This window comes from Tupaia chinensis, unplaced genomic scaffold, assembly GCF_000334495.1.
Source record: "Tupaia chinensis unplaced genomic scaffold, TupChi_1.0 Scaffold000146_1, whole genome shotgun sequence".
Lineage (NCBI taxonomy): Eukaryota > Metazoa > Chordata > Mammalia > Scandentia > Tupaiidae > Tupaia > Tupaia belangeri.
In genome coordinates, this window is record NW_006159616.1 from 17,454,968 (window position 1) to 17,468,440 (window position 13,473).

The following is a 13,473-nucleotide window of genomic DNA, read 5'->3' on the forward strand; positions in this document are numbered from 1 at the left end:
GTCGTAGAAAGGCCTTGTAGCTTCAGCCTTTTGGAGTATTTGCTCCTGGAATCCAGCCACCACGGTGGAGGGAAGCTCACACAGCAGAGAGCAGATTCCCCTGGCACCCAGATAAACTTTGGAGTATATTATCCATAACAGTAACTGAACGGTGAGCTTTTTCACTTACTCCTTGTCTGTGAAGCATGTGCTCCACTAAAAGATGGATATGGATTCAGCAGGTGGCGTAGTGGTTATGGTGCTGGGCTCCTATGTAGTTGACCACTGTTTGAGTCTCGGACCTGGTGGCTTGAAATTCATGCCTGATATGTGTGTGTGCCCAAAAAGAGGAGAATGGAGAAGGAATTGCAGTGTGACTATCCCCGTGGGAGGCGATTTCTCCCTTTCTCTGTGTCTTCAGCAAGTGCACACACCCTATACCAAAAATCTCTTCAAAACAAAAAAAGATAAAGGAAATGAAGACAGTAGTAACTTGTTCAGGGTCACACGCATAAGTAAAGGAGCTGGAGAACAATGTGGGGCCCGCAGGTGGGGTGGCTGGGGCGCTGGATTCCCACCTGGCTGACTAGGTTTGTTTGCCAGACCCTGTGGCTTGAAAACCACAACAAATAAACAGATAAATGTTTAAAAACAAAAGAAACGTAAACACAGGCAACCTGCTCTATTGTTAGTGCTCCATGCACTTTCCCTCCATGACACGTAGCACCCCACAGCTGTTGAACCTGGGACCACCAAGGGCTCCCACCATTTAAAGCCCAGACCACTGAGACACAGAGCTAAGAACCACCCAAGGGGAGAATCCTCCCATGGGAAGGTGACCAGCCTGCACTTCTTCAGGTGCCCAGGCATAGTTGGCTACACTCAGGCCTGAGTCTTTGCTGGCCATCACTGGGAACACTGGCTACTTGATTTTGACTCCAGAGGCTTAATAACAAATTCTATCCCACTATCTGGTGCCACCACTACTCTCAAATAGGACATTTTTGCTCTATTTGGACAATGTTCTCAATTCTGAATTCCGAAAAGAATGCAGGAGCCAGCAGGTAGTAGCATGGCGGTTAAAGCACTGGACTCACATATGGCCTATGGTGGTTTGAATCCTGAATCTGGCATTCTGAAAATCATGCCAGATGCGTGTGCTGCTTGCCGAAAATCCCGAGAATGGAAAGGGGATTGCAGTGTGGCCACCCCTCCTGAGGGGTGATTTCTCACTTTCTCTTTTTCTCCAGCAAGCACATGCACCCTATGGCAAAAACCTAATATCTATCTAAAGTGAGGACAGAAGATAGATGTGGAGAGCATCTAGGGCCGGAGGCTTGGCCCTCAAAGCTTCTCCACTGGTCTTGCTCAGCTAGCTGACATCTCTTACCAAGGGGGGGGAAGTGGCTGGTGAGCTCTGAGGTCCAGGGAAGATGGGCAGGCCACCATTTCATCCTGAGGGCATGGGCTACCAGACAGACCAAAGCAAGCAAGTCCAAAGCCATGTGGTTTATTGGGGGCTGGGGCCAAGTGGGTGGGCGGATGGGCTACGTGTCACAGTCCTCAGAGACGGCAGCCGTGATGATAAGGGAGGGCTCCAGGACACCCGAGCCAGCAAAGCTGTCATCCCCACACAGTCTCTGGCCAGAGAGTTGGGTGGCCAGGCTACCCTGGGCCAGGGACTCCACGATGACCTCAGCAGAACCCACTTCCAACTCTGCAGGTGGCTGGAGCGCCACCACCACCATCTTCTCATCCTCGATGACCAAGTTGCGAAGCTTGCGCTGCCGTGGGTTGTAGTTCTCCACCCGATCGTGGATCTCCATGTGCCTCCGCAGGTGAGCCTGGAGAGAGGCGAGCTCAGGACTGGGCTGGGGGAGATCCTGGGGATGGGGGAGATGACCCAAGGCCCAACCTACCTGTCGGGTGAACTTGTAGCCACATTCAGTACACTCGAACTTCCTCACCCCCTTGTGTCGTCTGACATGCACACGCAACTGCTCCACAGCTGAATGACGGAAGGGACCACGGGAGTGAGGAGAGGTGAGAACAAGGCAGGGAATGTGCCCGGGGATGGGAGACAATGAGTCCCAGGGCACACAAGGAAATGCTGTGGGTGGCTGGGACAGAGGCAGAAAGAGCTGGCCGAGGAGTCAGCACAGGGTTCTTTCCCAGTCATTGGGCCCAGTGGCTTGCAGCTGCTGCACAGGCCCTGCCACCACCCCCGAAGTTGTTACTGCATGGGAACCTAGGGGGATCCTGCCCTACCACTTCAGTCAAAGCAACAGCATTCTCTCTAACACATGGGCAATGAAAGAGATTCGCTGGCAAGAAGGTTCTGGTACTAGAAAGTGTTTGAACAAGTGTTGCCTCTGAACGCTCTCCACAGGGACCCTCCAACTCAGATCAGAGGAAATGGGATGGCCCCACCCTCAGCTCCCCCAGACATGCCCAGGTACCTTTGAAGGTCTTGCCACAGATCTGGCAGAAGTGGGGCCGGCCCTCTTGGTGTCGACTGGCCACGTGCCTCAGGAGGGGCCCCTTCTCAGTAAAACGCTGCTCACAGAACTCACAGCTGAAGGGCCTCTCCCCCGTGTGAGTGCGGTTGTGCTTGTCCAGGCTGGCTGCAGAGACAAGGAAGGGGCTCAGTTGTTGGCCTCAGCCCCAGAGCAAGGAGTGGACAGACTTGCCTCACCTTGAGTACGGAAGGTCTTGCCACAGAGATGGCACTGGAAGGGCTTCTCGCCTGTGTGCGTCCGAAGGTGCATGTTGAGATTGGCCTTCTGGGTGAAAGCGTGGCTGCAGAACTCACAGACATACGGCCTCTCGTTCCTGTTCAGGTGGGGAGATGGGTGGAGGCAATCACCGAGGGAAGCAGCCCCCTTCACTCTGCAGCATCCAGGGGCACTGGACAGTGCTAGGAAAGGGACGCCACCTCCATCTTTTTTTTTTTTTTTTGCCACCTCCATCTTGAGAGCAAACGGGAGATCTATGGAGCAGGAGTCAACACTAAGGAAACTTACTGTCCAGGCGGCACAGAGCCTTCTCAGCCTGAAATCACCTCTCTGCCTGGCAAACTCCTGCTCATCCCTTAGGTCCCCTCCCAGAAAGACAGCAGGTCCAGACCCAAGAGAGGACAGGCTGACCCGCACCTGTGCTTGGCCTTGATGTGCATCTGCAGGCCATTGCGGCTGGAGGCCCGGTGCCCACACTCCTCACACACAAACAACTTCTCCCCGCGGTGCTTGAAAGCCTCATGCAGCTGCAGCTCCGTGCGGGACAGGAAGCACTTGGCACAGGTGGGACACTGTGGGGCAGACATGTTGGACTGAGGGGCCAGGGTAGAGGACAGACTGAAGCTGCCTAAGAGCCCAGGTGTCCCTCTGCCCCCGCAATGACAGATATCACATGGCCTCCTGCCTGCTCTGGGCACAGCCATAGGGCCTCACTCGCTTGTCCCAGCAATCAGAGCACGCATGGCCCTGATCCTTACTGCGTGGGGCTTGGGAGCTCCGTGTAGCTTGATCATGTGGCTCTGCAGGTCCTTCTTCTGCATGAACTGCTGGGAGCAGGAGGAACACTGAAAGACAGACCCACAGTCACCTCTAGGGCAGCCTGCACCAAAAGAACCCTACCACCCAACCCCAGGCCACTGGGCAGGAAGGCAAGAACAGGGCCCGGGCCCAGATGCAGGGAGGCTCCCTGATACGGCGTGAAGGATGGCACAAGGAGGGTCCCCCAGTGCTCAGCTGCCCAGTCCCATGCCCAGAGGAATGAGGAGCCCACCCTCCATGAAAAGCAACAAGGGCCCAAAAGGGCCCTAGAGGTGAGGCTGTGGCCAGTGGCCCTACCCCATCACATGGCACAGGACAGGCAGGGACAGCAGGCTCCTTGAAAGCTGTTGAGGGGAAGGCACTGACACTACCTCTGGAAAGAGCTCAACGGGAGGGGTCCTGGAAGAGGCTGAGGCTGACCTTGTAAGGCATCTCGCCTGTGTGGGACACCATGTGCACCCGCAGCTCCATCCTCCGGCGGAAGGTCTCCTGGCACACGGAGCATGTGAAGACCTGGCAGTGTGAGGGGCAAGCAGGGCCAGCATCAGGGGGGGCCTCTGCCTGTGATGGCAGCCTCTGCAGGGGCTTCCTCTTGCTGCCGGGAAGTGTGCCTGAGGGGTGGGACGCTAGGGTGGGAGAGGGCAACACATAACCTGCCTGCCCTGCCTGTCCCTGAATGCTGCACACCCACCAAAGGCCTGGCTGCCTCATCCTATCCCTGGCCCCAGGTGCCACTGACATGCCTCTAGAAGGGCTGAGTTTGGATGGGCCCAACCACACGGGCCAATGTCAGGGTGGGTAGAGATGGCCGAGAGGCCTCTCCCACCACAGCCCCTACTAGAGCTCCCCCACTCCAAAGCCCAAAAAGTCTTTGGACAGGCTACCACAAAATCCCCACTGGGCTGGCCCCTCCATCCCTTGGAATCTGTGTCCTCACACGAGGGCATGGTGGACTCAATGACATCCAAAGCCCCTACAGCTCATTTGAGTTTTCAGGTCCTGGAGCCTCCAGGGCCCTTCCCAGAGGGCACAAAGCCAGAGCCAGCGTGCCCCTGCCCACAAGTACCTGGGTCGCTCCCAAGTACCTGTTCCGATCGACTCATGCAATTCCGGGCTTCATGCTCCAGGAGGTTCTCTTTCCGAAAGTAACACTTCCCACATTTAGGACACTCAAAGGGTTTTTCCCCAGTGTGTTTCCTGTCAGGAGGAGAAGCCACAAGGCGTGTGGGGGCTGAAGGACTTCCCAGCTCTCCCACCCAGGCTGTGGCTCCCGCCACTGACCAGTGCTAGCTCTGCAGCAGGAAGGGTTGTCCTGAGGCCAGCCTGTGGCTCACTATGAGGCCTTGGGCAGACCTTGACTGGTGCACATGCAGGGCCAAGTCCATAAGTCTCCCTCCAGCACGGAGACTCCATGCAAGGCAGGGTGCCGCAACCAGAGTCCACACAGCTCCACGCTAGAGGGGACGCCCTGGAGCCCGGAGCCAGCCCCAGGAGCCCTGCTTCTGCAAGCCTCCCTAAGTGGCCACCACAATGCTGACTGGCACAGAAGCCAACAGATGGCCCAGCTAGCCAGCATTTTCTCCAAAGGAGAAAGAGTTCCTGAGTCCCAACCACCTATAGAAACAACTCAGTCTTCTGGGGGCTCTCCCGCCACAAACCATGGCAGCGCCTGCCCATTTCACCTCACTCTACCACCACCCACCCTGGACAGCACTGCACCTCTGGGGCTGCCGTGTGAGCTGCCCACCTGTTCTCCCTGCTCTGTGCCTGCCCCCCTGACAGGTTTCAGGTCAGCAGCCAGATGGACCCTTTAAATACAAGCAGACCTTGTCACCTCTTGGCTCATAATCCTCCAGTGTTTCCTCTTTCACCCTGAGAAGAGGAGAGGGCCTTTGAAGCTGTAGGTGGCCTTCCATTAGCTGGCCTGCTCTCCCCTCGCTGGCCTTGCTCCCAAGGTCTCCCTGCTTGGCGCCCTTGCCTCCTGCTGCCTATAGACTCAGTGTGACCCGAGCCTTCACTCTGGCTTGGCTCTCTGCCCAGAATGCTCTCTCCAGTCACTACTCAGTTAACTTCCTATCCTCCTGAAGTCTTTGCTCAAATCTTACCTTCTCAGTAAGTCTCCCCAGACCACTGTTACTTAAAATTTCAACCTAGAGGCCAGCAGGTGGTGTAGTGATTAAGGGCACTAGACTCCCACATGGCTGACCACAGTTCGAGTCCTGGGCCTGGTGGGTTGCTTTCTCACTGTCCCTCTCTCTCTCACACACACAATCTTTCCCTCTCTGGTCTAATTAAATAAAGTTAAATAAAATAATTATTTTTAAAAATAAATAAAATTTCAACTTAGGTGTCAGCAGACAGTGTAGCGGTTAAGGCACTGGATTCCACATGGCTGACTGCGATTTAGTCCTGTACCTGATGACCTGCTCTCACTTTCCTTCTCTCTTTCCTCTCTCTGCTCAAATTTTAAAATAATGATAATAGATAAAACTGAGTAATTATTTTAAAAATAAATAAAAATAAACAGGAGCCAGCAGGTGGCATGGTGATTAAGGTGCTGGACTCCCATATGGCTGACCACGGTTTGACTTCTGGACCTGGTGGCTTGCTTTCTCATTTTCTCTCCTCTGGTCAAATATTTTTTAAACTTTTCTTTTTTAAAATTATTTTATTTAACTTTATTTATTTATTTATTTATTTAAATTTGACCAGATAGAAACTGAGAGAGAGAGAAAGTAAGAAAGCAAGCCACCAGGTCTGGGACTCAAATCGCAGTCAGCCATGTGGGAGTTCAGCATGCTTAACTACACCACCCGCCAGCCCTCCTCCAGTCAAATTTTAAGAAACAACAAGGACTAAAATTAAATTAAAATAATTCTTTTATTTTTTCATCTTAAGAGAGATTTTTGCTATACAGTGCGTATGCTCTCTGGAGAGACAGAGAGACAGAAAGAGAGAAATCACCTCCTGGGGGATGGCCATGCCATAATCTCTTCTCCATTCTCCTCTCGGGATCTTGGGCACACATGCACACACACTACCATGAATTTAAGCCACCAGGTCCAGGACTCAAACCAGGGTCGACTGTGAGAGTCTTGTGATGTAACCATTAAGCCATCTGCTGGTCCCAAAATAATTCTTTAAATAAAATAGAGGACCACCTCTAGGGAGTGATTTCTCACTTTCTGTCTCTGTCTCTCGCACAAGCACATGTGCTCTATAGCAAAAATCTCTCTAAAAAAAAAAATTTGTGAAATAAAATAAAATTTCAATCTGACTTCCCCTGAACTTGCCAACTCCTAGCCCTGCTCTTTCTTTTTCTTTGCCATCTGCACTGCCAAGCAGGAAGGTAAACTCCATTAGGTACACTGATATATCCTGCGTGCCCACACCACTGTGTCGGCTACCAGACACTTTGCTGATCAAATGAACTAAACCAACCCTGACCTTAGACTAGGAAAACTCTGATAACATGCCAGAGGCCAAGTGCTCCTGTCGTCCTCTGCCACTCTATCAACTATCCTCGTTCCCTATCACAATGACCTCATGAAGCCATCACTTCCCTCCCAGTTCTCAGAGCCAGTCCAGTAACCTGAAGGCCAAGGTGGAGATGGAGACAGTGCTTCATTCTGAAATCAGGCTGATGAAATGCCCAGCAGCAGCCAGGCAGAACATGAACTGGCCCCCAGAGACTCCCCAAAACTGGAATTACCCAAAGACTCACTGGTAGCAGTTTCCCCAAAAACAAAACTCGTGGGCTAGCAAACAGCTTTCACGCAGGGCTCCCGCTCTGGACCTTTGCTAGTGGCTCCCCTGAGTGTTACACTGATAAAGGTATGCTGGCTTGCACCATGATGGATCAGTGATGTCGGCTGGGAACGGCAGGACTAGGAAGCACGTCACCCAGCTGCCATCTCCAAGGCCTTGCAGGGATCACAGGGCAGCACTGTCCAAGAGAACTCTGCGATGATGGCAATGTTCTGTCTGCACCGTCCACGTCAGCAGTCAGAAGCAGTGTGCTACTGAGCACTTGAGGTGTGACTAGTGTGTCTGAGGAACTAAATTCTTAATTTAATCTTAATTAATTTGAAGTTAAAACGGCCCTATGGGGCTCCTGGTTACCTTATTACACACTGCAGTTTTACACAAATGGTCTTTTATGTTCTGCTGACATCCCGGAGCTAACTTGTCCCCAGTAATGCAGGTAGTACCAACACCTCTAATGATCAGTTTCTTGGCCAAAAGCCCAAACTGCCAGGCTTTACAAATAGCTAAGGTTGGGCTTTTGCTCTAGCATAGGGACCAGTCTTCTTTCATTCCCCTAGCAGGAGCCAGCTAGAGGTCAAGGTCCAGAGTGGGTAGAATCTATTGACAAGGTATCTATGAACCCCTCTAACCAGAGGACTCACAGTAAGGGAGGGAAGATAAAGAATCCAACCTGGTTTACAGTCCCTGATGATCAAAGTTTGTGCCAACACTGGGCACAATGTGGGTCTAAAATAGAGCCCCTAGCCCCTGCATAGCCCAGTCCTCCCCCGACATGAGAATGGCAGGCAGGAAAAGAAAACAGAAAAACAGAATGTTTACCTGTTGTGGACTTTTAGATAATATTTGCTGAGGAACTTTTTATGACATGTGGGGCATTCAACTGGCACCGCTGTACCTTTTCTGTTCTCAGCAGGCTCAGCTGCTAGGGAACCTGCACTCAGGACAGGCTCAGCAGCACAGGGCTTTCTGATTATGTTTGACTTCCTCCTGGTCAGCACAGCCTCAGGCTCAGAACCGAAATCGCCATCCCCATCATCTTCAACTTGAACCACCACTTCCCACTAGAGTAGAAGAGGCAGCAAGCGTTGTGGGGATCCACCTCCAGTTCCATCCTGAGCCCCAACCCACAAAAGACCTTTTCTCAGGGCCGTTCCCTTCAGGGTCCCAGGGCAGACAGCATCTGGATCTTAGGTTTGGAGGGCAGAGGCTCCATTTAGGCGGAAGTAGAAGCCTGGCTGGATCTCACTATCCTGGGAAAACACCTGCAACTCCCCCAACTCCACCCCCAGGAAGTTGGCAACCCTGGAGCGTTATAAGTCAATGAAAGGCCAGCCTGAGGCTGCCAGCTCCCTATGTCTGTAGGAAACCTATTCCAAACCCCATAACAGAGATTCTGCTTTGGAGTCCAGATTACCCCTGAGAAGTGTTACTCTTGCCTCCCCGGTTCCAGCACCCTGAGCACAGTACCTCATTATTCTCGCCCTGCAGCTGGGCACCTTCAGCCTCAAAGGGTCTTGAGGGCACTTTGCAGTCCTCAGGCTCCTTATCCTCTAGGGTACATGGCTTCAGAGCCTGCTTCAGCTTTCCACAGAAGAAGGAGGAACTCTCAGTCTGAGCAGGAGGACTGAGCTGGGGCCTCTGTGGGCTATGATTGCCTCTGGACTCCAGATCCCTAGGGTCTAGACTCAGAGTCCTTGAAACTTCCTCTTCCTCCAAGCCCACTGGCTCCTTGAGGTGGTTGTTCAAATCCCGGGAGGCAGGTTTCCCCAGCCCACTCTGGCCACTTGGTGCCTGTCCCACCAAGGTTTTGGGCTTGAAGCTCTGGCACAGTTCCACAGCCTCTGGTACTCGCAATTCCCTAGCTGCCAGGAGAACCTGATCCCTGTTCCCTGAGGTGAGGGCGAGATGCCCAGTGTAGAAAAAATCCAACAAGAGGCCAAAGATCTCAGCAAAGCCGGCAGGGAGGACAACACTGCCTCTTGAGCCATCTCCGTAGAGGCTCTGGAAGAAGTGACTACAACAGGCAAGAACACTCCAGTGCGCCTTGAACACCAGGCCCCCCACGTCCAGGGTGGCATCACAGTACTGGCCCTTCTCCCGCTGCTTGTTGAGCTCCTGCAGGACCCTCACACTGTGTTGGACGAAAGAGCCGTCCATGGTCTGGAAGGGAGGAAGGGAAAAGTGACACCCTGGCCAACTCAACTAAAGGTAAACAAGAGAAAGCCCCTGGATTTGAGAATAAAAAGGGGAGGCTGGATGGAGCCTACTCAACCACAGTTATGAGAACGGGGGCTCCGGCCACGTTTGAAGCATGCACTCGGAGAACAGGAATCGACTGACAGCTTCCCGGGGGGCGGGGGCCATATTGGATTGGCCAGATAGGATGGTGGCTGGGGCGCAGGAAGACTAGCTAGGGGAAGGAGCACCGCGAGGAACAGGGCAAAGTCCCGAAGGGTGCCGGTGGGAGGAATCAGTGTGGAGGAGAGGCAGAGGATGAGCACGAGCTACCAGCCAGGTACAGAGAGAGAACCCCGGGAGGCAGAGGGCGGCGGACAGGTGAGGGGAGCCCACGCCGCGCCCACAGGTCCAAAGCGGATGGGCGGAAGATGGTCGCGGCCACACGCGCGTCAGTGACTACAGAGGCCTGCAGCCCCGCCCTCCTTCGCCGCACGCCCTCCTCACCCAGGCGGGTCCTCACTGCGCTGGCCCCGCTGACCCCGCTGACCCCGGGCTCTGCTGTCTCCACTGCCCACAGACCAACTGCCTGGAGGAAAGCGCCCGGCCGACCGTGCGGAAACGCCGCCGTCGCTGCGCCGGACGTGACGTCAGGGAGCGCCAGCCAGGGGCGGGACGCCTGATAGTGTAGGTCTTCTCCTGCCCTGACCCCTGGGGGCGGGGCCCACAGAGAACAGCCAACGGGATGCGGGTGGGCGTGGCCAGTACCCCCCCAGCCTCTCCCCGTCCCCGTTTGCGCCCGCCTCTCTAGGTTGCCTAGGAACACCAAACTGGGCGCTTGTCTTGCCAGGCTCTGGGCTCAGCGATAAAGAGGAGTGCCCTTTTCTCTGCCTAGCCGGAAAGCGCACCAAGACGCAGACACACATTTCACCTTTTTATTGGCAGCCTGGGGTCTGGATTCGATTCTCCTGTGTGCACAACCCAAGCCAAGACCAAGGAATCCAGAGACCTCGGACGCCTTAGGCCCTGAGGCCGGCTCGATCTGCCATCCTCAGGGCCCGGGCCCGCAAGGCTTACAGTCCGCCCCGCCCAGGGTCTGACCCTCCCTGCTCCCCTTGGTCACGTGGAGCCACAGCGACTCGTGTAGTCCTGTATAGAGGCTTGAAAGTGCTGTGTGCTGTTGAGATCTGGGCGGCAGAGGATCACATAGCACTTGGGGAGGAAATAGCCGCTGTAGTAGCCGCTCAGGCTGCTTAGCACCGCCAGCGCGTTGGCTGCAAGGAGGTACTCGCCCTGATAGACGCTGGCCATGGTGTAGAAGGCGATCCAGGACACGAAGGTGAGCAGCAGGCTGAAGGTGACACATTTGGCCTCATTATAGTTCTCTGGCAGATCCTTGCCCAGGTAGCTGCAGGCAAAAGCGCTGATAGAGAGGAGGCCATTATAGGCAAAAGCCAGCACGAATCCCGGTGAATTGGTCTTTGTGCACTCAAGCATCACCAGCTGGGAGAAGCGCTGGTATTCTCTGGTCGGCAGAGGGGTCCATACGGTAAGCCAAATTACACAGAGAAGCAGCTGGGTCATTGAGCTGATTGTTAAGAACAGGCCAACACCATTGTTTTGAACCCAGGCATGGTAGAAAGTGGGCACCTTAGTTGAAAACTTAAAGATGATGACCACTTGGAAGGAGCGAATCGCCAGACAAGACAGGAAGATGGCAAAGCCGAGGACCCAGAGGGCCTGGCGTAACAAGCATGTGGGCAGTGTGGGCTCCCCAAAGAAGCCATAGAGGCTGCAGCTACCCCCTGCCAGGGAGCCCAGCATGAGGAAGCACAACCTGCCCCCAGCTGACTTCACCACAGGGGTGTCCAGGTGCCAAGCAAACAGGCCTGCAGTCCCAACCAGTAGCAGCAGCAACAGTGTATTAGCCGCCAACAGTACTTGAGAGATGGGCTCATGCCAAGTCAAAAACACCACAGTGCGTTGGAAGCAGGTTTGGCTTCCCTCAGGGGCCCACTCTTCTTTTCCACAAGGCTGGCAATTATAGAGGTCTGAAAGGGAGGACAGAGAAGGTTCCTGAGAGCCAGGCGAACCGAGTAGCGCTGGGAAGGAAGGTTATACAGGCCCGCAGGATACTGGGAAATCTTACCATAGCAGTGAGGCTCTCCCAGGCATAGTGAAATGGCAGGAAATCTGAAGCAGGGCCCATTTCCTCAAAATGGGCCTGTATCGGTTACAGACTCTGAAGACACAGAGGTAAGTTCTATATAGCTCATGATCCCAGAAGGGGTTTACTACAAACCAAGAGATGCTTAGGGAGGATAGGGGTCGCTGGTAGCTCTGCCTACATACCATTCTTTCAAGTAGGCTGTGATCTAATGGGACCAGCCAACCCCAAAGAAGGGCATTTTCACCTCTTTCCAACACTTCCACTAAGCAAATCCACCTTCCTAAGCTGCCACTCTGCTGTTTCTCTGAGTTCTATCTGAGGACAGAAGAGATGCATTACTACACGACAGAAGAAACAAATGTGGCTACTGGAAAGAATTCACCTCTTGGGGCCAGCAGGTTGCACAGTGGTTCAAGTCCCAGACCTAGTGGCTTGCTTTCTCACTTTTCCTCTCTCGCACACATGCACTCTGTCCCCCTTGGATCAAATTTTTAAAAATAAAGTTAAATAAAATAATTCAAAAAAGGGGAGGGCTGGCAGGTAGCATGATGGATAAGGGTGTTGGACTCCCACATGGCCGACCACAGTTTGAGTCCTGTACCTGGCAGCTTGCTTCCTCTCTCTCTCTCTCTCTCTCTCTCTCTTTCACTTTCTCTCTCTCTAGTCAAAAATAAATAAAGTTGGGGCTCGCAAGTGGTATGGTAGTTAAGAGCACTGGACTCTCACATGGCCGACCACGGATCAAGTCCTGGACCTGGCAGCTTGCTTTCTCACTTTCCCTCTCTCTCTTTCTCATACTCTCTCCCTCTCTGTCCAAATTTAATAAATAAATAAATAAATAAAGTTAGATAAAATAATTCCTTAAAAGCAGTAAAGATAAGTTAAAAATAATTCTTAAAAAACATTAAATAAAATAATTCTTTTTTAAAAAGACCTTTTTGGGGCCAGCAGGAGATGGCATGGTTAAGGATGCTAAGTGCCTTTAACCACGACGCCACCTGCAAGCTCCAAATAAAATAATTCTTTTTTAAAAATTATTTTATAATGATATATTTAATTTTATTTATTCATTCATTTTATTTTAATTTGACCAGAGAAATACACACACACAGAGAGAGAGAGAGAGAGAGAGAGAGAGAGAGAGAGAGAGGAAAAGAAAGAAAGCAAGCCATCAGGTCCAGGACTTGAACCATGGTCAGCCATGTGTGGGAGTCCAGTGCACTTAATCACCATACCACCTGCTAGCCCCTAGAATTATGAGTTCCTAGATAATGTTTAAAATTTCATTAGCTTAAAAAGATCTTTTCAAGGGACCAGCACTTGGTGTAATGGCTATGTCGCTGGACTCCCATGTAGTCAACTGTGGTTCGAATCCTGGACCCGGTGGCTTAAACTCACACTGGGTGCATGTGCATGCGTGCGTGCCCAATATTCTGAGAGGAGAATGGAGGAAAAGGTTACAGCGTGGCCATCCTCCCTGGGGGGAGTGATTTCTCACTTTCTGTCTCTCTGTCTTTCTGTCCAGTACACATGCCCTATAGCAAACACCTCTCCAAAAAAAAAAAAAGTAAATAAATAAAAGTCAAGTGAAATAATTATTAAAAAAAAAAAAAAAAGAGTCCAGCTCTTGGTTGAGCCCTGAACTCCCTAGTTTCTTTCTGACCTTGACTTTACATCTGAATGGGACGTTCTGGGTTTTGTTTTTTTCTCCTGCTGTAGATATGCTAGTACCTGTATTCCAGGCAAGCCGTTCCAGGTGCTAAATGTCTTTGGCATGGGTAACGAAAGAGACTTTAGGATAAGATAGGATACGAGAGAACAAGGGAA

At 52.5% G+C, this 13,473-nt stretch overlaps 2 protein-coding genes and 1 long non-coding RNA gene across 3 annotated transcripts in view; 1 reads left to right on the forward strand and 2 right to left on the reverse strand.

Annotated features, from left to right (window-relative positions):
* Positions 1-1,473: 1,473 nt before the first annotated feature.
* On the reverse strand, positions 1,474-10,114 carry ZBTB48 (zinc finger and BTB domain containing 48). The gene is made up of 11 exons (XM_006145393.3): positions 9,984-10,114; positions 8,769-9,461; positions 8,121-8,362; positions 4,619-4,730; positions 3,954-4,046; positions 3,473-3,559; positions 3,132-3,286; positions 2,675-2,811; positions 2,439-2,603; positions 1,899-1,987; positions 1,474-1,823 (listed from the first exon to the last, which is right to left on the reverse strand). Exons 2-11 carry the CDS (start codon positions 9,456-9,458, stop codon positions 1,527-1,529), a joined length of 2,067 nt encoding a protein of 688 aa, XP_006145455.1. The 5' UTR covers positions 9,459-9,461; positions 9,984-10,114; the 3' UTR covers positions 1,474-1,526.
* A 468-nt stretch (positions 10,115-10,582) lies between these two features.
* TAS1R1 (taste 1 receptor member 1) overlaps positions 10,583-13,473 on the reverse strand; it is a 13,151-nt gene continuing 10,260 nt past the window's right edge. The window contains exon 6 of the mRNA XM_006145454.3: positions 10,583-11,527. Within this exon, the coding sequence (XP_006145516.2) occupies positions 10,596-11,527 (932 nt within the window). The 3' untranslated portion in view covers positions 10,583-10,595. The remainder of the gene's footprint in view (positions 11,528-13,473) is intronic.
* The window catches only part of LOC106734574 (uncharacterized), a 4,918-nt gene continuing 2,131 nt past the window's right edge, over positions 10,687-13,473 (forward strand). The window contains exon 1 of the long non-coding RNA XR_001370148.2: positions 10,687-10,815. This is a non-coding gene — a long non-coding RNA (uncharacterized LOC106734574). The remainder of the gene's footprint in view (positions 10,816-13,473) is intronic.

Excerpts from the sequence above, each read along its gene's own strand:
- ZBTB48 (XM_006145393.3), bottom strand. The coding sequence starts at position 9,458 with ATGGACGGCTCTTTCGTCCAACACAGTGTGAGGGTCCTGCAGGAGCTC. Across the intron at positions 2,812-3,131 it reads CACATCAAGGCCAAGCACAG|GAACGAGAGGCCGTATGTCT; the intron begins GTGCGGGTCAGC and ends CCACCTGAACAG. Across the intron at positions 1,988-2,438 it reads CTGTGGCAAGACCTTCAAAG|CTGTGGAGCAGTTGCGTGTG; the intron begins GTACCTGGGCAT and ends TCCGTCATTCAG.